Below are 19985 nucleotides of genomic sequence, written 5' to 3'. Positions count from 1 at the left end.
GTGGTGAAGCAGATTTCAAAGCAGTCAAATGAAATACTGTAATAAAACTTGATAAAGGAAAGGACTCTATAATGTAGTATTTCCCAACAATTAATCTTCTAATGTCAGACTCTGAATTTTCAGAACCTCGGCATTTCATCTCTAGCACTAATGGTTGCAGCAAAAGCATTAGAAATTTACTTGCAGTTCACACCAGGACAGAGGGAAGGGAGAAAAAAACTTATTAACTGGATACCATATAGAAGCAACTAGACATAGTTCCCCAATGCTCTTCCCTAATCACTTCATTTACTCACTTGTTTCTTCATATTCAATCTCTTGTCCCTATTCCTCACAAATGCAATACAATCCTCCTTATTTTTTATTCTACCATGCTTATCTCCATGCCTTCCTATATGTTGCTCTCTACCCAGGGACATTCTTCTTCTCTCATTGGTATTTATCAATGAGGTTTTTTTCCTTCCCAAAGTCACAGAACAGGTAGCTGTAACTCCCTCATCACATTATCAGAGATGCTCCAATGTCACCATCACCACTTCACAGCACACACAATGAAACACTCCCCCCCCCCCGGATTTTTTCCCTAATCTTCAAACGAGCTGTACTGATGGCAGGTTCCCTCTCTGTGTATATGCTTAATTCATGGTTATCCAGAGTACGTTCAAACTTCCTTATGACTTGTCTATAGAAAGTTGACCATAATTATAGCTATTCTATTAAAGTATTCAAATGTTTAACAAAATGGCATGCATTAGTATGCCAATTACCTGTTTTCTACTTTCTTGTTCTTGCCAGGGCTAGAAGATCGGGACCGTCGCCCTCTACTTCGGCTTCTGGATCTTCTTCTTTCTCGACTGCGTGATCGTCTCCTTTCTCTGCTCCGTTCCCGCTCTCTGCTTCGTGAACGCCTACGCACAAGCAGATTTTGGGTAATACTGTGTAAAGAAAATATTATTTCTAGTTTAATCATTAAAAAGAGAGATAGTAGAAAATATTCATTAGTAATCTAAAAAGATTTCATTAGTAATCTAAAAAGAAAACAGGACAAGCATTAATACCAATGATTACAGCTTTTCAAGGAAAATGACCAACTGAGAACACTTCCTACTGAACACATCGTCTAGTTAGAGGCAACCTCTTTCACCAGAAAACACCCAGTATCTCCAAGGGGAGGAATGTTTTAATAAGTTATTCAATTTTCCATTGCTTACCTCACACGCTTTCGATCACGTGACCGAGATCTCCTCTTGTCCCTGCTCCGTGATCTTTCACGCCTACGTTCTCTGTCCCTGCTTCTAGAACGTCTATCATCTCCACGTTTTGCTCTTTTGTCTGATGGAGAGCGACTCTTAGAACGGCTACCAGAACGCCCTCGTGATGAGGAGCGCTTCCGATAATGCCTGTGGTAGCAACAGAATGGTCAAGATATACAACACCAAAATTGGAGTTTAGCGTACACAATCACAAATGTTTTCAAAGAATACAATCTTTAGAGCTTTTAAAAAGGTTAAAAATTAGCTCTTGACTTATCTTCACATGCTGGACAAGGACTGAGGAGGCACAGCTGCAAATCCCACTCAACCATGCATGGGCCAGTCTCTCTTAGTCTAATCTACTTTTACAGGCGGGTGAGCGATTGTTGATAATTCCTCCCCCCCCCAAAAAAAAGCTCAACAAGTCTGGGCAATACCCCCCCCCATTTCCTCAATTTGGAGTCTCAAAAAATAGGGGTCATCTTACACATGGAAAAATACGGTAAATAAGATAAAATTCAGAACTCATAAGAGGGGGTGACAATGTCATTTTGGTTATTTGAGCTCTATTATTTTGTATTTAAAGTATTTCCTTTTCAAATGGAAGCGTGGCTCAGAGCAAAGAAGCATAACAATAATAGAAGGAAAGCAGTTTAGGAGTTAATAAAACAGTGAGTAAAAGCAAAAATAAATGATAAACTAACACCCTTTGAACCATTTCCAGGCAACTAACTATTAACACTGTTAATTTCTAGGGCTGTAATGTCCTGTAGATTATAAATTAGGACAGAAGATAACATTATCCAGTTGTTGGCAGCTTGATCAAGCAATCCAATCTCTGGATAATTGTATACTCAGCCCCTAAATTACAATGGGACAGCCATTCATGTCAGCGTTGCCTACTGTTTAATTTTTAGATGGGGTAGATAGAAATAATGCAGTAGAAACAGTAGTATTTTTATGCCCAAAATGTTAAGAATTGTACTTTCCCTCTCCCATATATCATAAATTAAAAGTATTGGGTTATTATCCAAAATACATGCCAAACATTCTCAAGAGAGCCACTAGCACCCTATAACACAGTTAAAGCTGCTAAGCAAATCATACCAAGAAAATGAAACATAGGGTGAAAAGAGTAAAGTAGTACTTAAAACACTGCAACCTAAATAAATATCTTGCTAAAACCTTTTGTGGAACTGAAAATATAGAAAAATTAAAGAACTGTATCTTGTAGTACTATGAAAAACTGGCAGGTCCCAGCACTGTTTTCTTTCTTTGCAACAAATGCACTTCATCTTGAGCTGGAAGAACCCACAGACGTTAGAAAGAATAGGGGCCCTGTGAATATCCAAATTGGGCCCCATAGAGATATACTAAAAAAGGATGAGAACTTTACTAACACAATCATTAATATAGTACACCTGAGCTTAGAAAGTGTGAGATCAAAAAGTATTATTTTAAATAGGGTAACTCACTGTTTTTGTTTGGACACCTGTTGCTTTGTTGATCTAAGGAAATGAGAGAGATTAAGATAAGCAAGGTGAAACCTTCTACTAAACAAGCATGAAACCTTTCACACTATGTGACATAAATGGTCCAGACTCATGCCATGCAATGCTGGGATTTTCACTAATGTCATGAAACCATGTGTTACTGTGAAAGTCATTACAAGCTTATTACATAAGTCTTCAAATCATGTTCCATGCCAGTCAAGAGTTTTCTTTCATTTGGTCCAAGAAACATTACATTGGTTTTTAAGAAATGGCTAATATGGGAATCCATTTGCCTTGAGGCCAAGCTTCACCTGTACAAGACAACCAATCTGCAGAAATTGTTCCAAGAGTATAAATAATTTCCAGGGCAAACCATAGGGATGTTGGAAAAGAGAGAGGTCCAAATATTATAAGAATTGTCAGTAATCAGCTATGAATTCCCAAGCACAAGATACACACGTTGTCCATTAAAACATATACACATACATATATGCATACACACACTATTTCAATTCAACATACATGCAGGTAGAGACACAATCACCTGTTGTATTTTTTTTTTAGTATGGAACACAGTTAAAAACACACACATGCACAATTCATACTTGTTGGATAATGTGCATTTTAAACTCACGGAGTGGGATTGACCTAATGAGGCTTCCCCCTGCACCCACCCCCCAATTAGCTTAAGGGGAGTCAGGAGAACCTTCAGAACAGTGTGCAGGTGAAAGAAGGGAGATCATTCTGTCTGATGATGGTTGTGCAGATGGAACATTTGTCATAGTACAACACTGAATTTACTTATGTCTTCATGTCTATGTACTACAACAAAAATCGTAAGAAGCAGCCTTGTGTTATTGTTACTGGTTCAGTGAACAGTCCGAGAGCCTCCAAGGATGTAATAATGTTAAGCAGGGATGGGTTAGATCAGTGCCTAAAAGACTATCTGCCAAGTCACTATTAAGGCTCTCTCTCCAAATTATTTTGGATCAGGTATACTACAACCATTCATTGCTAGCCTTGGTTCAGCCTAGGTACCATAAACCTGCAAATCTGTTTCATCCCAATATTGATTAACAGCAGTATCACAGTGGCAGCTAATGGCATATTTAACTTTTAAAAATGAACAAAGTTGACCTTGCCAGAGGGTCTTCTCAGTAGTGGCGCCCACCCTGTGGAACGCCCTTCCCATCAGATGTCAAAGAAATGAACAACTATATGACATTTAGAAGACATCTGAAGGCAGCCCTGTTTAGGGAAGTTTTTAATGACTGATGTTTTCATGTATTTTTAATTTTTTGTTGGAAGCAGCCCAGAGTGGCTGGGGAAACCCAGCCAGATGGACAGGGTAGAAATAATAAATTATTATTATTATAATTACTATTATTATTCTGTACTCTTAAAGTCTACGTTCTCAGTCTGTTAGAACCTCTCTCATAACAGTCACATCGAGTTTGCTGTTCATAAGTACAGGTCATCCCAATTTACAGAGGATTATGACCAGTCTGGATAACTAATGGCCTGGTGCAGGTGAGAAGCAGCAACAAATTAGAAATCAAACAATTGAGTACAGTGGTACCTCGGGTTAAGTACTTAATTTGTTCTGGAGGTCCGTTCTTAACCTGAAACTGTTCATAACCTGAAGCACCACTTTAGCTAATGGGGCCACCCGCTGCCACCACACCACCGGAGCACGATTTCTGTTCTGATCCTGAAGCAAAGTTCTTAACCTGATGTACTATTTCTGGGTTAGCGGAGTCTGTAACCCGAAGCGTCTGTAACCCGAGGTACCACTGTATTACAATTGATCTCATGGAGATCAAAATTAATCCAACCTTGCACGGGAAATAAGTGGCATTGCCCTTTCTGGATGAAATTCATATTTAGAACACCATTCTGTTGGGTCGTTGAAGCTACTGCTATCGACCCCTGGCCTGGGGATGAGGTGGGTTCAAAAACAGGGACAGAAACATTCCTGTCCGGGGGAAGGACGGGAGAGAAGGATGGCCATCAGCCGCCTCAAACACATAAGAGAGAAGCAGAGCGAAAAATTGCCCTGATGATGCTCCGTCTAAAGTTGTAAATCACTATAATATAGAAAAATAATGACGGACTCTATGAAAGTGTCTGAAATAAAATCCCGGCCCGTTTGGCAGTTGCGACACTCCCGACGGCGAGAAGCTCGTGGAGAACCTCGCGACCCCCGAGCGGCCTTCCTCCCGCGCGGCTCCCCCTGAGGCGGCCCCGCGAACGGCCTCCCCGAGGGGCCGGCCACTTTTGTCCCGTGCGGAAAGGCCGACGCGGGCAGGGCCCGACCCGCTCCCGCAAAGGCCTCCCGGCTCACCTGGACTCGCGACCCATAGCGGCTTCTTCCTCCTCCTCCTTCCTGACTTGATCCCTCAAGGCTTAGCGGCAGCGGCAGCCATTTCCGAAGGAATAAGCGAAGCGGAAATGAACCCGCGCTACGCAGAAAGCGGAAGGAAGGGGCCTTCACCCGCGTTTCCGCCAGCTGGGCACAGCGACCCCTAGCTTCCGGAGGGCCGAGCTTTCACAGGCTCTGGCCGGGACCTTCCTCTCTCCCGCGTTTGTGTGGAAGAGGCGGCAGGTGATGAGATCGTAAGAAAAGCCCCTTCTGGATGGGTCCCAAAGCCCATCTAGTCCAACATCTCGTTCTCATAGTGACCAGACGGATGTCCATGGCAAGCTGATGTTCAACCTACGGATTGCAATTGTAATTGCGCAAATTGTAATCTCTTCTGACACGGGGACATTCCCAGGGGAACTGAAAGAAGCAGTGGTGTGTCCACTATTAAAGAAAACTTCATTAGATGCCTTAGACCTATCCAATTACCGCCCAGTTTCAAATCTTCCATACCTGGGTAAGGTAATTGAGAGAGCGGTTGCTGAACAGCTTGGTAGGTTTCTGGAGGAAACATCGGCATTAGATCCATTTCAGTCCGGTTTCCGTCCTGGTTTTGGGACAGAGACGGCTCTGGTTGCCCTAACAGATGATCTCTGTAGACAACTGGATCGAGGCGGGTCAGGGCTGCTGATCCTTTTAGATTTGTCAGCGGCCTTTGACATGGTCGATCATGATCTTCTGGACCACCGCCTCGCAGACGTGGGGATACAGGGCATAGCCCGTAACTGGTTGTGCTCTTTTATCTCTGGTTGGGGACAGAGGGTGGTGCTAGGGAGGGAGATGTCGTCGTGCCACTCCTTGGTGTGTGGAGTGCCGCAGGGCGCAATTCTCTCCCCGATGCTTTTTAACATCTTGCCCAGATTATCCGGAGCTTTGGGCTGGGCTGTCACCAATATGCTGATGACACTCAGCTCTATCTGTTGATGGATGGCCACACCGACTCGGCCCTGAACACACTGACCAGATGCTTGGAAGCTGTGGCTGGATGGTTTCGTGGGAGCCGTTTGAAACTAAATCCTTCGAAGACAGAGGTCCTATGGCTAGGTCGGGATGGCATGGGGATGAGGGACCAACTCCCTTCTCTTGCGGGGGCCCAATTAGTGCCATTGCCTTCCATTAAGAGTTTGGGTATAATCCTTGACGCCTCCCTTTCCAAGGAGGCACAAGTTACAGCAACAGCCAAGGTGACATTTTTCCACCTTTGCCGCATCAAGCAGTTGGTCCCTTACCTTTCCCGCCCCGACCTGGCCACAGTGATCCATGCGACGGTCATCTCCAGGCTTGACTACTGTAATTCGCTCTATGTGGGGCTGCCCTTGAAGCTGTCCCAGAAACTCCAGCGGGTACAGAATGCTGCAGCGAGGCTCCTCACGGGGTCTCTGCCATGGGAGCATATTCACCCAGTGCTTTTCAAGCTGCACTGGCTCCCGGTGGAGTACAGGGTCAGATTTAAGGTGCTGCTTTTGACCTTTAAAGCCCTTCACAGCCTAGGACCCTCGTACCTACGGGACCGCCTCTCCTGGTATGCCCCACGGAGAGCCTCAAGGTCCATAAATAACAACACCCTAGTGGTCCCAGGCCCTAAGGAAGTTAGATTGGCTTCAACCAGAGCCAGGGCCTTTTCAACTCTGGCTCCGGCCTGGTGGAACGCTCTGCCTCATGAGACCAGGGCCCTGCAGGATCTGATTTCTTTCTGCAGGGCCTGTAAGACAGAGTTGTTCCTCCTGGCCTTTGGCTTGCAGCCAATTTGATTCCCTCCCTCCCTCTTTCTTTTTATTTTCCTTCTCCTCCTGCGATGAGGCTACATTTTAATATTTTAATGTTCCATTATTTTAATGTTGTATTTTATTTTTGTTTTTAAGTTGTAATCATTCATCTTGTTTTTATTATTGCTTGTAAGCCGCTCTGAGCCCAGCCTTGGCTGGGGAGGGCGAGGTATAAATAAAAAATTATTATTATTATTATTATTCTGTAATGGACGGTGCTGAGCTAGGAGACACGTTCCATTTATCAGCTGCTTCGTGATGTTTGCATTTAATACTGACTTGTCTGTGATTCCGTTCTGATTTCTCAGCCACCTTGATAAAAAATAAAATTCATGAATTCTCTTTTTAGCTACAATACGGTTTGATGCCAGAGACAGAAAATGTGGGTGTTACCTCCAGGAGAACAGAAAAGTAATACACCCAATAAATTTATAATGTATTTAATGCATTGGTCTTCAGCTGGTGAGGAGGGACACACTATCATGGCCTGATCTAAGCTGGGTTGCAAAAGCAGCACTACCACCCCAGAAATTAAGAAATTGTTCCCCAAAATGTATGCCTGGGTGCTGGGTTGGAAAAAGCTGAAGGCAATTGCTACAATGCCCTGTGTACAACCATCTAGTATTAACATACACAAATACTCAAAACTAGCTAATATGATGCGATAGCAAATACTTCCTACTTACAACTTGGATTCATGTCTAACACAGACCAGGTATGCAACTATTTATCTTAATGGAGATGGTAAGAGTATTGCTATAGGATTGGGTGGCTGGTTTGGCTAATGCCTGTGGATCCCAGCCAAGTCTGTGATTTTTTTTAATCTATAAGACTGTAGTCTGTGGTAGAAGGAACTGCTGAACTGGCCAAACCAGTTTATATTTTTTTTAAGTTAACAGCCTAGCTGGGCTGCTAAGCACCTTTTTTGTCATAAGAATAGAGAGTTGGCCATGTTGCAATAGGAACAAGAAGCTAATGGTGCTTCCAGGAAGAGAGATGACATATTGTAGGTAGGAGACTAGCCAAGAGCTAGTCACAATTTTTAGTCTGGGCTGAAGCTGCAAAAAAACAGGAGGCCTGACTTTCCCTGTGTGCTTAATCCAGAGCTATGGGTTTGGAGATCTCCCTATAAACTTAATGGGGAAGCAAGATCTATTCATGAGTTGATGCCCTGTTTAGTGAAATGTTTGATGTTTTGTGCTTTTGATTCTGTTAGGACCCAAAGTGGCTGGGGAAACCCAGACAGGTGGGCAGGGTATAAATAAGAAGTTGTTATTTTGTTATACTAAATCATATATCCTAAATCATATAACCAGTCTCCAGTGACCTTCACTCCAAGGAAACTGAATTGAGGTGTGTGCAACAGTATTACAGTGAGCAGAATCATGGGATGAGGAGACCTGGGATAGCAAGTTCTTTAATTGTATGGAATTATTGCTATTTCATGCTGCTTTCAGTGACTTTAAATGCGGAGACATGCTACATCAATCTGCTTTAATTCGTGTGTCTATAGATATACTTTTTTAACACAGTCACTGCCTAAGCATCTTACAAATATGCTAAGATGCTCCAGTACACCATGTGACTAATGGATGTAGATATAAATAAATAAAACAAACCACCAAATCTGGAGAGACTGGACAACTGTTGACCTAGTAGTAGTGCATTGGTATAGCCTACAGTAAAAAGCTACTTCGTGGTCGTGATGGAACTGGGTGGGTGAGACGGGAGCAGGATTGGCAGAGAAGCATGCTCGGTTTGTTAGTATGACAAAGGGTGAAATAATCTTCCTTTTTTACAGATGTCCAAACACAGTGTTCCGTAGTTCTCCAGATGTTCTTTCAGGGTGGAATTGCACAGTACAGTACCACAGTGTACATTTTTCACAATTGTAAATAGAAATATGACATTTCTTTAATTCTCTCATTAGTTCCTGTGTTCATTTTTCTAGAAGGGTGACATGCAATGCTTGTTGCTACCAGCTGTTCAGCATAACTCCCATTCTGGTCTTTCTGCACATTATTGTCCTTGTTCAGCTGGTAGATGGCATGTTGCTATTGTGGTGTGTAAACAGATTCAACAGAGCTAGCTGCAGTGTTTAATTCTTTCCTTTCTAAATCATGCTTGTCCATAAGTTACATGAACATATATTCTATAGCTGGAAATGAAAATAACATTGGAAAGGTATTAGTAAAACACTTGACAAGCCAAGTAGTCTTTAAAAATGAATTACAAAGGCATGCCAACAAATAAATGGTTAACAGACTTCATAGAAGCAGTCTAGAAATAATTACACTGGAGGACATACATGACCACATGAGGTTTATTGGATTTTGCAAAATGAGGTTTTTGCAAAAGGAACCACATACAAAACACCTTTTTACTATTCACCTGCTATCCCACCCTATACATCACTTTTCATAGCAGAAGTGGGCAATATGGGAAAATTCTATATTCTACCCATTAAATTTTAGACTTGATACTGATTTATCACTGTTGAAAAGTCCAGCTTGGCAAATATGAATTAAAGAAATTCAGAAACACCAGCTGAAAGGTGTTTTAATGGTTAAGTCTATCAGCTTTCTGAAACTATTAGTTGGGAATGATGAAAACTTCAAAGCATTTTGAAGGTGTGACGCAGATACAGTATTTCTGCAACAGTCACTCCTTACAGATAGAATTATTAATGCCAGCTCAATTTCAGCCCTCACTTGCAAAGCAATTGTTCTGAATCTTTTGTATTACATCCATTAGCTTCAAATAGAACCTTTCAACATGTCGACAGAGATATAGTCAGACCTTAACATATACAATTAGATGCTGAGAGTTTATCGTAGTACAAAGTCTACTGATCACAATAGAATATATCATGGCCCGATTCTAGGGAGGAAAGAAATACATGCCCAGGAAAGAACTCGGATACAAACAGGGCTTTGCTTGCTGTTTTTGCCACAACAGTTCCTACTGCTAAAGAGTAAAGTTGGTTTTTTAAACTGAGCAGAATCATGTCTTCAGTGCGGGGAACTGCCATGGCAAACGCCTCAATCCAAGTGCACAGATGTCTCCAGTGCATCCATATTTACTCTAAAAACTCTTTTCTTCATATAACAGATACAATTAGAACAATGAAACTTGGGTCAATGAATGCAGTCTTAAAACGGTAACGGAGGAAAGAAGCAAAATAAGGAAAACAGTTTATTTTGATTATTCAAAACAAAAACAAAGAAGTGACCGCCTCTAAAAAGAGAAGATACATTAGCCTCTATAATCACAGAATGATTTCAGTAACTTAGGGGATCACAGCTACATGGGTAACACCTATTGTTTACGATGGCCACTGTACCTCCAGAACATTTATTCCCATTAATTCTTAAGGTCCCAGGCAAATATCCACTCATCCTTCAGCATAAAGGGAACTATTACATAATAGCCTGATTTCTCCCAGCCTAATTTCTCACTGAATACCTAAGCCTGGTGCCAATTACATGTCAGGGTGGCAGGTTCAGAAGTGAACCAGGGATCGCAAACATTGCACACAGCACTGAAGCAGAGCAGAGAAAGATGGGGAGGGAGAAAGGAAGGTTGGGTGTGCATGTTCTCTTAATCTGGGCTTCCTCTGAACCAGCCTTTAAATATTATAGGGTTCTTAATTTATTTTTAAGTAATAAAATCTGTTTTTAATGGTAAACAACAACTGTGATTTACTGAAGGAACTTAACTCTAAATAAATAAATAAATATGAAGGACCACCAGCTAAAACCACGTAAAGACTTGTTTTATGGTACTAACCAATAGAATGGAATCTTTCAGAAATGAACCAATCAAGAGCATTTACCTGGAATTGCCCTAATGGTTTTGATGGAAGACACTTCAAGTATCTGTTTCAGATGGGTTATAAAAACTTACTTGTGAGTCAGCATTCCCATGTGAAATGAACATGTAAGCAACTGTACAAACTAATAATTTGATTAAAATTATGGTTAAAATCTGGTCTGTACTCTTACAAGTCACATTTCCCCCCTGCTACTGATAAATGTAATGATCCCTTGAATGTCCAGACAGAAGAGGCTGGACTCCACATGCAATATTCTTGCAACGGAAGATATAGGAAATAGGAAGCAGAAACCTGTGTTAGTTTACACTACAATGAACAAAAAAAGAGCACTTGTCAAGTCAGAGGAATGAGCAAAACTTGTGACATTTTTAGGTACGAACGTATAGTTACCCAAGAGAGCAGTTTTTAAATCTGCACTAATGCTGTATATTGCATTAGATCATGTAAACACAAGTAATTAAGATTCCTAGTCAGGTTAAAAAAAGATAACAGGCAATATCCAATGGAAGTCAAACTCAAGAGTAGGCTGACTGAAATGAAGGACTAAAATCCACTGATTTTAATGAGTCTACTTTGAGTAAGATTAATGTTTGATATCACCCAATGAATGCTTAACGGGAACACATAAAGAAGTTGAATTTCACTGCTTCGTCTTAGCTCTTGCATTCACATCCTAAAATCAAACCTCCCTAACTACAAGAAAGCAAAGAGAATACTACCCCATTTAAGGAAGACATAAAATGATGACTTATATCCAGCCTAATTCTATTGTAGAATCAATCTTGGCGCTGGCTGTATTTTGGTAAGACTATCCTGACTGTTAAAATGCATGAATTGAGGGATATAAGCTAATAAAATAGGATATTCCTATGATAAGCTTGTATTCAGAGCATTCCTTCCATGAACAGAAAGATCCATTTGGAGGAAAAACAGAGACCCATCAGAGACTCCTGCTGGGAAAAGGGAGAGGGTAACAATTTTTCTGATCTCCATTTCCTCCTGTGCCACCCCCGCAAGTTCTGGAGAATCCCCAGCCCTCTGGTATAGGAGGAACACAAAAATCACCTCCCCCACCTTTCCTCCAGCAGGAGCGTCTGATGAGTTGAGTTTTGCTCATGGAATCCTTGGATTCACCCATAAAGACTATCATAATTCTATTCAAGTAGGAGACCTCAGCTGCACTGTGCTCTCAAATCATAGAGCCAAAGGGAAAGGTTACAGTTTCAGGGTGATTCTTTTTAATTGGGGTGGTGGACAGAAAGGACACATTTCAGTTTTACAGAAAAGTGTATCATTGGACCGTTGACCAATATTTGCATTTGACCGTCCATATCTGAGATCACTCTGTACTGTACTCAAAATCTACCAATTCAGCTTCAAAGCCAGGACTTCAAAGCTCTTCCCTATCAAAGTATGTTTAAGCTGCACTGAACCAAGTATTGGATATAGGGTTAACACTGTTTATATATCCAGAGGCATGTATGAAATCAAGAGTGACGCAGTCCAGCTGAAGTATTACACCAGGTTCCACAGCTATCATGGCACTTCAGGAACCAAAAAACACAAGCAGTTCATGGCAGAAGATGAAAGTAAAGAAATAGACACAAAGGTCTGTAAAAACATCCCCCATTTTGCTGTAAGTGTCCATGGAACGACTAATCACTTCTGCAGGGATCCCAGACAGTAAAAGAGCAGCAGTCAATACCGTGGTCTTCGTTTTCTTTTCACTCTGTATAAGAAATAAAAATTACTTCGTTTTTCACAGCTTTCATCTTTAAGCAGCTTATCAGAGCTTTAATACATTTATTTTTATTTTGTGGTTTTATAACTTGATTTTATTCTGTGAACTGCCCTGAGGCCCCCGGGTATAGGGAGGTATATACATTCAAATAATAATAATAATAATAATAATAATAATAATAATAATACATTTCATAATGTTACCTAATATTTTACCATACACTTCTCAAAGTGCATTTAAAAATGCATCTCAAAGGTATTTTCCTGTAATCTTGGTTGCTTGTTTCTATTATGATGAGCTCTTTCTGTTCACAAATAGCAGCTGGAGCTATTCTCTTACATTCATCAGGCAAGGGCAGAGGCTTCAGTGATGAAGTAATGACTTTGGGACCTGGAAACAGTGTTATCACACTGGAAATTGTTCCTTTCTTCAAAGTTCCATTACATTCGCTTGCCAGTTGTCTATACTAAAAGGGACTTTTGTCCACTAATTGTTACTTAATAAGTCCCTTGTCATCCACATTTGGTAATTCTCATGTTTCACTCAATACAACTGTCACAAAAACAATGATGACAGCAAAGGAAGGTTAGCTGAAAACGTCATCAGTTTGAAAGAAAAGTAAGATATTTGATCAATACACTAAAAGGTGAGAAGAAGACATGAGGCTGTGCATCAATCCCTGGGCAAAAATGTAAAGCAAAGGGGACAGAAACCTCATGCCCAGGGCTACAAATTCAAGGCCTTTAAAATTTACTCAGAAGTAAGGTATTCTAAATTTGAATGTAACTTACACCCATGAAGATCCTCAGTACTGAAGAGTTTATGCATTGTCTCTGTAGCTGACTACACTCAAGTATTCAAAATGTATATACACAAAATGCAAACAATTGCTGATAAACCTAAATTAGCATTGTACTGTATTGTCATTATCTGCTATACTGCATAAAAGCTAAGAAAATTCTAACACGGAGCTTTCTCCATCATATCTTTTATAAAGTAAACACATTTTAATAATCCATTTATCCTTAAAAAAAAAAGTCTTACCTTTGGGAAATATTTTGACAACCCCATGTATGCAAGCTGTAAGGTAAGAAATGGAGCAAATATTGACTGTGGGGGGGAAAAACAAAGAAGTTAAATGAAACAGAAAGTTGTAACAAGAAATTCACACTGCTACATTATTTCAAGGAAATAGTCTATGAAGTGTTTCAGCCAATTGATTGGAAAATATAGAGAAGAGAACCAAATTTGAAAGCACCACTGTCAAAACAGACTGAATTTATATTTAAGGAAGATCCAGAGAAGTCACTAACATATATCTAATGTACTGGTACAGACCTATAGGGTTAGAGTGAATCATTCAGTAAATAATCATCCTTGCACATAATTAAACAATAACATTCAAATTTACTTTTGAATAATTTAAAGCCACTTGATAGTAGAAATGATTAGGCATTGCACTTTATATAGTTAGGAAATGCTTTTCTGCTGATTACCCAGTTCCCATAAAAATGAGCCTGGGAATCTCCAAATGGTTTGGATAGTTTTGTATGATTTTTGACAGATGATTAAGTAATTTAAGATAGCAGTCTTCTTCATTTTTGATGTCTAGAAATTTGTGTCCATATCTTGCCAACTTGACCTCAGTCCTAAAATCAGACGGTTACATCTTCCTTAGGGGTTCTGATGGCAAGAAAACTTTAGCCCAATTGCTTTGGAGAGGCTGCTTCATGTGATTAGCTCACAACAGGATTAAGACAAGGTGAAACCTAGGCATATTTTGTAGTTAAGCTTCATGCATAAGGCCACGTTTGTTCCACTATTAAATGTTATCACTGGCTAGTAAATTGTCAGCTGTGTTTTAGCACACAGTAGTCAGCAGTACTTGGCACAGCCTGAAAAGCAAAGAACACTGCTGGCAATCCTGGGCTTCCAGGACTACCCATAGCTTAATTATTGTCAATACAGAAGAGCGCCAAAGTACAATAATTTCTTGATGCTTTTGCTAGGCCAGGGCTTACAATTTCTTGTGGTTCTGATCCTCTTGCCAAACACCATGTGTCTTAAAATAATCATTGCTCAATCATCACTACTTAGGGCAAGCCACTGTTGAAGAGTGGACAGAATTATGGATTTGGGCTTAAATCCAAATCTCTACTTAGCTATGAACTTGATGGGTGGGCCTAGGGAAAGTTATTACTTTTCTCAGCATAAATTCCTTATCTGTCAAATGCAAATTCCACTGTCAAACTTTCTGGGCTAATCAGTAAGGCAACCAGGTCAAATAAACAAGAAGAACTAAGTTACTAAGACTTTTCTTTACTCACCAAGTATTTGCAGACAAAAGCTCTAACTCCAATGGCAAGTAGCGCACACCCCACTAACCTAAAAATACGGAAGGAATCAAATTCCTCCACCACATTTCCATTTTCCTGGCTTGGCTTCTCACTGATAAGTTGGTTTCTTAGCTTCATCGCTTCATCAAACCTCGAGAGATACTGGTCTAACCCGTGGCGAGGTGCTCTCTGTGGAACCTCCATCAGATCCCCTCTGCTGCGCTGTCGGAGCTCGCCAGTGCCATCATTTCCAACCTCGGGAGTTATGTTAAACAAGTCCTTTTTCTCTCCCTTGTGCTCTATTGCACTGCTTGCGTGGTCAGCTGTTCCTGCCAAACTGCAAACAGTGTCACCTAGCACAACCCGTTTGGAAACAGGAGTGGGAAGGGTGCTTGGCTTATCTTGTTCCAGCTGAAGTTTTGATTCTGAATGGCTGTCATCATCTAAAGAGGAGGCAAAAAAGAAAGGAGTCACTATGCTAAATATTGTAGGTTACTCTACAAGACCTAGGCTAGTAGTCTTCCATGTTTTCAAACCTGGGACCCACTTTAAACCAAAACATGCATCTGTGGAACATTTTCTTCTTATTTTTTTAACCATATTGTATATTTGTACAGCAGTAGGGCTGCTGTTGTGACCATCTGAGATCAGGTCATAAACTGATAGTGGATCCCTACAGACTAAGGTCCTAGGCCATGCAGCTGTGGAACTAAGCACTGTAAGGAAAACAGGGGTCAAACAAGAATGGCATATACTTTTCACATTGAGCCTAATAACACTCCCCCTTCCTGCCCCAGCTAAATACCTGCTGTTTCTTTCATGTCTTTGCGCATTAAGGAAGTGGTCTGTGCAGTGATACACTGACAGATAGCCAAGGCTTTAGTTATTTATACTGATTGTTTTATGAGTTTGAAGTACTGGTTGCTTTATGTGTTTTATTGCAGTAACCTGTCCTGGAGAGTCATAGGGCAAAGGGAAGGGCATGATTTTATTAAATAAATAAAAATGAAGCATAATACCATTTCAAACAGATACTAAGAGTTGGTGCCCTTTCCCTTGCAGACCTCAGCCTACAAAACAGCTCCCTTCAAAAGGACACAGGACAAGTTACTTGCTGGCTTTTGAAAGAAACACAAGGACTTGTCGTTCAGTGGTAATTTTAAAAAGGATTGCACTGCTTGTGTTTTATTGCTGGTTTAATTTTCATACTATGTGGGCAGCAGGAGAATTTTTTTAAAAGTCAGATAGAAGCCAACTTTCACAATCAGAGCTCATGTCTCCACCTAATTTGGGGGATCCCCTCTCCCACCTTCATCCCCCTGCACTACAGCCCACTCCAACCAAAAGTATTCCCTAATCCTCAAGAGCAGATTTTCATGAAGCTAGAGTGGTTACTTCTACCAACTCCATTCCATGTGCTTTCCTCTGGTTCCATTCCAATTACAGTAGTTTATCGAGGCCAAATAACCAAATAATAAATTTTCCACACATATTTTTCCCCCGAGTCAAATAGATTGATTGCAGAGAGACTTTTTGCCAAAGCTCTTTAAATAACTCATTTTGCATATAACAGTGGTTTGGAGAGAAACAAGTCATACCAAGAAGGATTTGTAGAAGGAAGAAGAAAAGTACAAACCAGAAATGCGATCTTTAATCTTTTAAAAGTGTAAGCATTTCATGCCAATTTTTTCCAAGAACTGTGACAGAATAATTAAAAACACCATTCTATAGGCTTTCCAAAACTGCTTTATACATATGAAAAGTCACAAAGCCTGCCAAGGAGAAAGCTGACCATAATGGGTTAGTTTGGACAGAACACTAACCCACAGTTTAGCGTTGCGAAAGCAAGTCTATCTTTCTCCCACGCTCACATGCTTTCACCCAACCTCTCCCAGAGCTTTCCATTTTTTATTAGTCACAGCTTCTCATGTCATCCAAGCTCAGTGTGTTAATATAGTTAACGATAGTTAAGATTAGCCATAGTTCAGGGTTTGGACAGCAAACTAAACGGTTTAATCTAAAATGAAGCATCTGTTCCCCTCAGTGTTGGCCAGGAAGAAGAGAAGGAAGGAGGGCATGTTTGTGGGGAGGAAGCAGTGCTAAACCCTCATTTAGCACAGGGGTGGCTGCCCCCCAGGCCAGCTTTGGTTTCCCCTAAAAAAAGCTCAACTAAAAAAAAAGTGGGTGTTCCTGCAACTCTTTTTCTAGAAAAAAATTACTGGTAATGGTGCTACAATGATAGAAAGCTGTAAACCTGATGGGGATGAAAATCACCCTCTCCCTGGACTTCAGACCAATACTTTGATGACCAAGAGTTGAGGGCAAAGTATACACATGCAAGTGTGCATGAGTGAGGGTATGCGGTGGTCACATCCAGTGCTGACCTGCAGCCTCTAGAGGTTTGGCCAATACTGAATGTGACCCATGGGACAAAAAAGCTTTAGCAACACCTGGTTCAGGGACTCTTAAGTGCTTCAAGTTGTCATCTTTCTTCAGAGGATTACTAGCACCCTTAAACTAGAAAGAAACGATTTCAATCTCCAATATTTCAAACACACTAGAAGGAAGAGAATGGCACCAATACATACTGTGGAATCTCAGCTCTGAAAATATTAAAGAGTACTGTAAGGACACAGAAAGAATCAAAGCACGTAAACACCTGCAAGCTCTAATGATTTCCACAACTCTCTTCCTCCTCTTCTTGACTAAAAAGTACTAAAAGCAGGAGCTACTGTACAGCTTCCCCACATAAGTGTTAAGTTACATTCTCTGCTTTTAAATGCAGCCAGAAGCACAGCACATTAAAAAAACTATCTACATATTCAATAGGAAATCAAGGAACATGACAAAGATTCATTATGCAAGCAGTAGGCAAATCACCATGGTCTCAGTTCCACATTTAAAAATGGCAACACAAGGCAAACAAGTGTTACAAGTTATATTGTGAACTGGAAACATTATCTAAATGATAAATAACAGGAAAGAGACCAGTCAGCGTGTTATACTGGTTAGGGTTAAAGGAGTAGAAAGATTCAAATTCCTGTACTCTCAAAGTTCTCTCACATAAAGCTCTTGCGCAGTCAGACGCAAGCTTATTGCAAGGATACACCCACCCAGGGCTTCTTGGTGGTAATAGCTGTTTTAAACCCATATGTCATCCCAAAAAACTAATACATTGAGTGAATAAATAAGCAACAGGTGGGATAAAAACGATTCAGAGAATAGAATTATGAAAAAAAAATTGATTTCATTCAGTAATAAGTATTGAAATGATTCAGCGTGGTTTGTTGGCACTTTCGCGTCAAATATAAGAGCGTTCAGCATTCTCCATTGCAAATGGAAGCACAAATCCTGAACGAAACACACTTTAGTTTATAAATTGTGCATGATCTGTTCTTCCCAAAGGACGTAGAGGCAGGTGTGACCATTTTCAATGCTGAAACAGCCATCCTTGGATCGCATGAAAGAACTTGATTTATCTTCAAACAAAGCACCTTTACTGAAAAGGTAAAGGGGGGGGAGCGCCTCAAATAAGACGATTGCGAGATACCGCTCGGGGAGGAGGGGCAGCGTCATTTTGAGCTATCAGATTAGCTTGTTAATATACGGACTATGTTAACCCATTGTTCGGGAAGGAGAGGAGGACTTGACGAGGAAAGAGGGGCGCGTGTTGAGCTCCCACCCCCGACAAGGAAGGAAGGAGGTCGTTCATAAGCGCCCGGGCAAGGCAGGGGATGCCCAGCGCAGTCAAAAACCGCCCCCCCAAGCCACGCCCCGTCCTCACCCGCCTTTGGCCGGTGGAAGCCCATGATCCGGTTGATCCGATCCTCCGAGTTCATCAGCAGTTTCCTCCGGCGAATCTCGGCCCGGCGCTGAGAGGCCGTGAGTCCGGGGGCCGTGGCCGAAGTCGTCTTAGGCCCCTCATGGCCGCCGCCGTCTCCTTCCAGAGGCTCCGTTTCCATCCCTAGCAGCACCGAGGCGGCGGCGGCGGCGGCAGCGAAAAGCCCTCGAGCTTCCTCTCCGCAGCAGGCACACAATGGGGAACGGCCAGGCCCCGCTCTGACAACCCTTCGCTAACGCGCATGCGCCGCCGGCGCCGCCATTTTAGGTACCGCCTCCAACCGGTGGGACGAGCGGCGCCATCTTGGATGCGGGTTGTGGGGACAGGCTTTTACTTGTAACCGCGAGAGCTTACGGCAAACCCCCTCGACGGGCTCGTAACCTGAGGCTGTTTTCGCTGGAGGATGGCGCCCTTCGCAAAGATGGCGAAAGCAGCCTCGCGAAGAAGTGCTTGCGCATGCGCGCTGGAGGGACAGGCATTGATAGCGCCGGGGCGGGGATGAGGAGTATGCAATGACCTCATACAGCAAAGGGTGGGTGGGTGTCACAATCGCTCCACGCTGTAGCATTTGTCCTAATGCAGGAGATGGTGGCATCTTCAAACCTGACTCTACAAATGTATTTGGGGGAGTGACACAGAAAAATACGACAGTTACTCGAGGAAATGTAGTCTGCAAATCCTATGCACTTGGGAGTAAGCACCGGAGGTCCACAATCGGATTTATTTTTGGAGTTAACATTTATTAGCCCAGCCTGATCTCGATTTATGAACGAACAACTGCCAACATCTATTGTATATCGATTTTTAATTTTGCCTTTCTCATTGAAACACAAATTTTAGTGTTTATTTTTTTTTCGTTTTTTAAACAGCCTTTGTTTTCTTTAAAGAAAAATCATCAGGCACCCATTTTGCTCCTTTAAAACTAATATTCCCTTTTAAGAAATTTTGAGCAACGTGCACCTTGTGGTCTTTTATGGAAACATATATTAAACAGAGCAGTAAGTACACACATACAAGGTTTTATCTCCCTCTTCTATCATGGGTGTCTAAAAACACCTGGATGTGTCTGGGGGACTTCTGCAAGATAAAAGCAGGAAGAGCTGTATTTAGTTAAGGAATCTAAGATTGTTCCAAGGCTCAAAGTGTAAACTGACTCAGCTATGCAGTGCATACAAATATATTCCACATGCACAAAATTACAAAATATACATTAATCTCTTTACTCTTTCACAACCCTAACAAAATCCGAAGTAGACCCGCCAGAATTTGGCATGTGAAATCATAAACATGAGCAGTTA

General features: G+C 41.4%; 2 protein-coding genes and 1 long non-coding RNA gene across 6 annotated transcripts in view; 1 reads left to right on the top strand and 2 right to left on the bottom strand.

Moving 5' to 3' along the window:
- DDX46 (DEAD-box helicase 46) overlaps positions 1-5229 on the bottom strand; it is a 36027-nt gene extending 30798 nt beyond the window's left edge. For 2 of the 4 annotated variants that reach the window (XM_082211483.1, XM_082211484.1), the window contains exons 1-4: positions 5091-5229; positions 2729-2761; positions 1212-1400; positions 768-935 (exon numbers count right to left, since the gene is read on the bottom strand). In XM_082211483.1, the coding sequence (XP_082067609.1) occupies positions 768-935; positions 1212-1400; positions 2729-2761; positions 5091-5107 (407 nt within the window). In that variant the 5' untranslated portion in view covers positions 5108-5229. The remainder of the gene's footprint in view (positions 1-767; positions 936-1211; positions 1401-2728; positions 2762-5090) is intronic. The other 2 variants (XM_082211485.1, XM_082211486.1) reach the window with 1 other exon arrangement.
- Positions 5230-5331: 102 nt separating this feature from the next.
- Positions 5332-11010, top strand: LOC309525947. Its single transcript, XR_014216599.1, has 2 exons — positions 5332-5477; positions 8736-11010. It is a non-coding gene; the product is annotated as an uncharacterized lncRNA (long non-coding RNA).
- Positions 9244-19186, bottom strand: CAMLG (calcium modulating ligand). The gene is made up of 4 exons (XM_082211703.1): positions 18631-19186; positions 14838-15289; positions 13555-13620; positions 9244-12498 (listed from the first exon to the last, which is right to left on the bottom strand). Exons 1-4 carry the CDS (start codon positions 18806-18808, stop codon positions 12316-12318), a joined length of 879 nt encoding a protein of 292 aa, XP_082067829.1. The 5' UTR covers positions 18809-19186; the 3' UTR covers positions 9244-12315.
- Positions 19187-19985: the final 799 nt, after the last annotated feature.

Source organism: Podarcis vaucheri, assembly GCF_965113315.1.
Source record: "Podarcis vaucheri genome assembly, chromosome: 2".
NCBI classification, from domain to species: domain Eukaryota; kingdom Metazoa; phylum Chordata; class Lepidosauria; order Squamata; family Lacertidae; genus Podarcis; species Podarcis vaucheri.
This window is presented reverse-complemented; position numbering and strand designations above follow the sequence as displayed.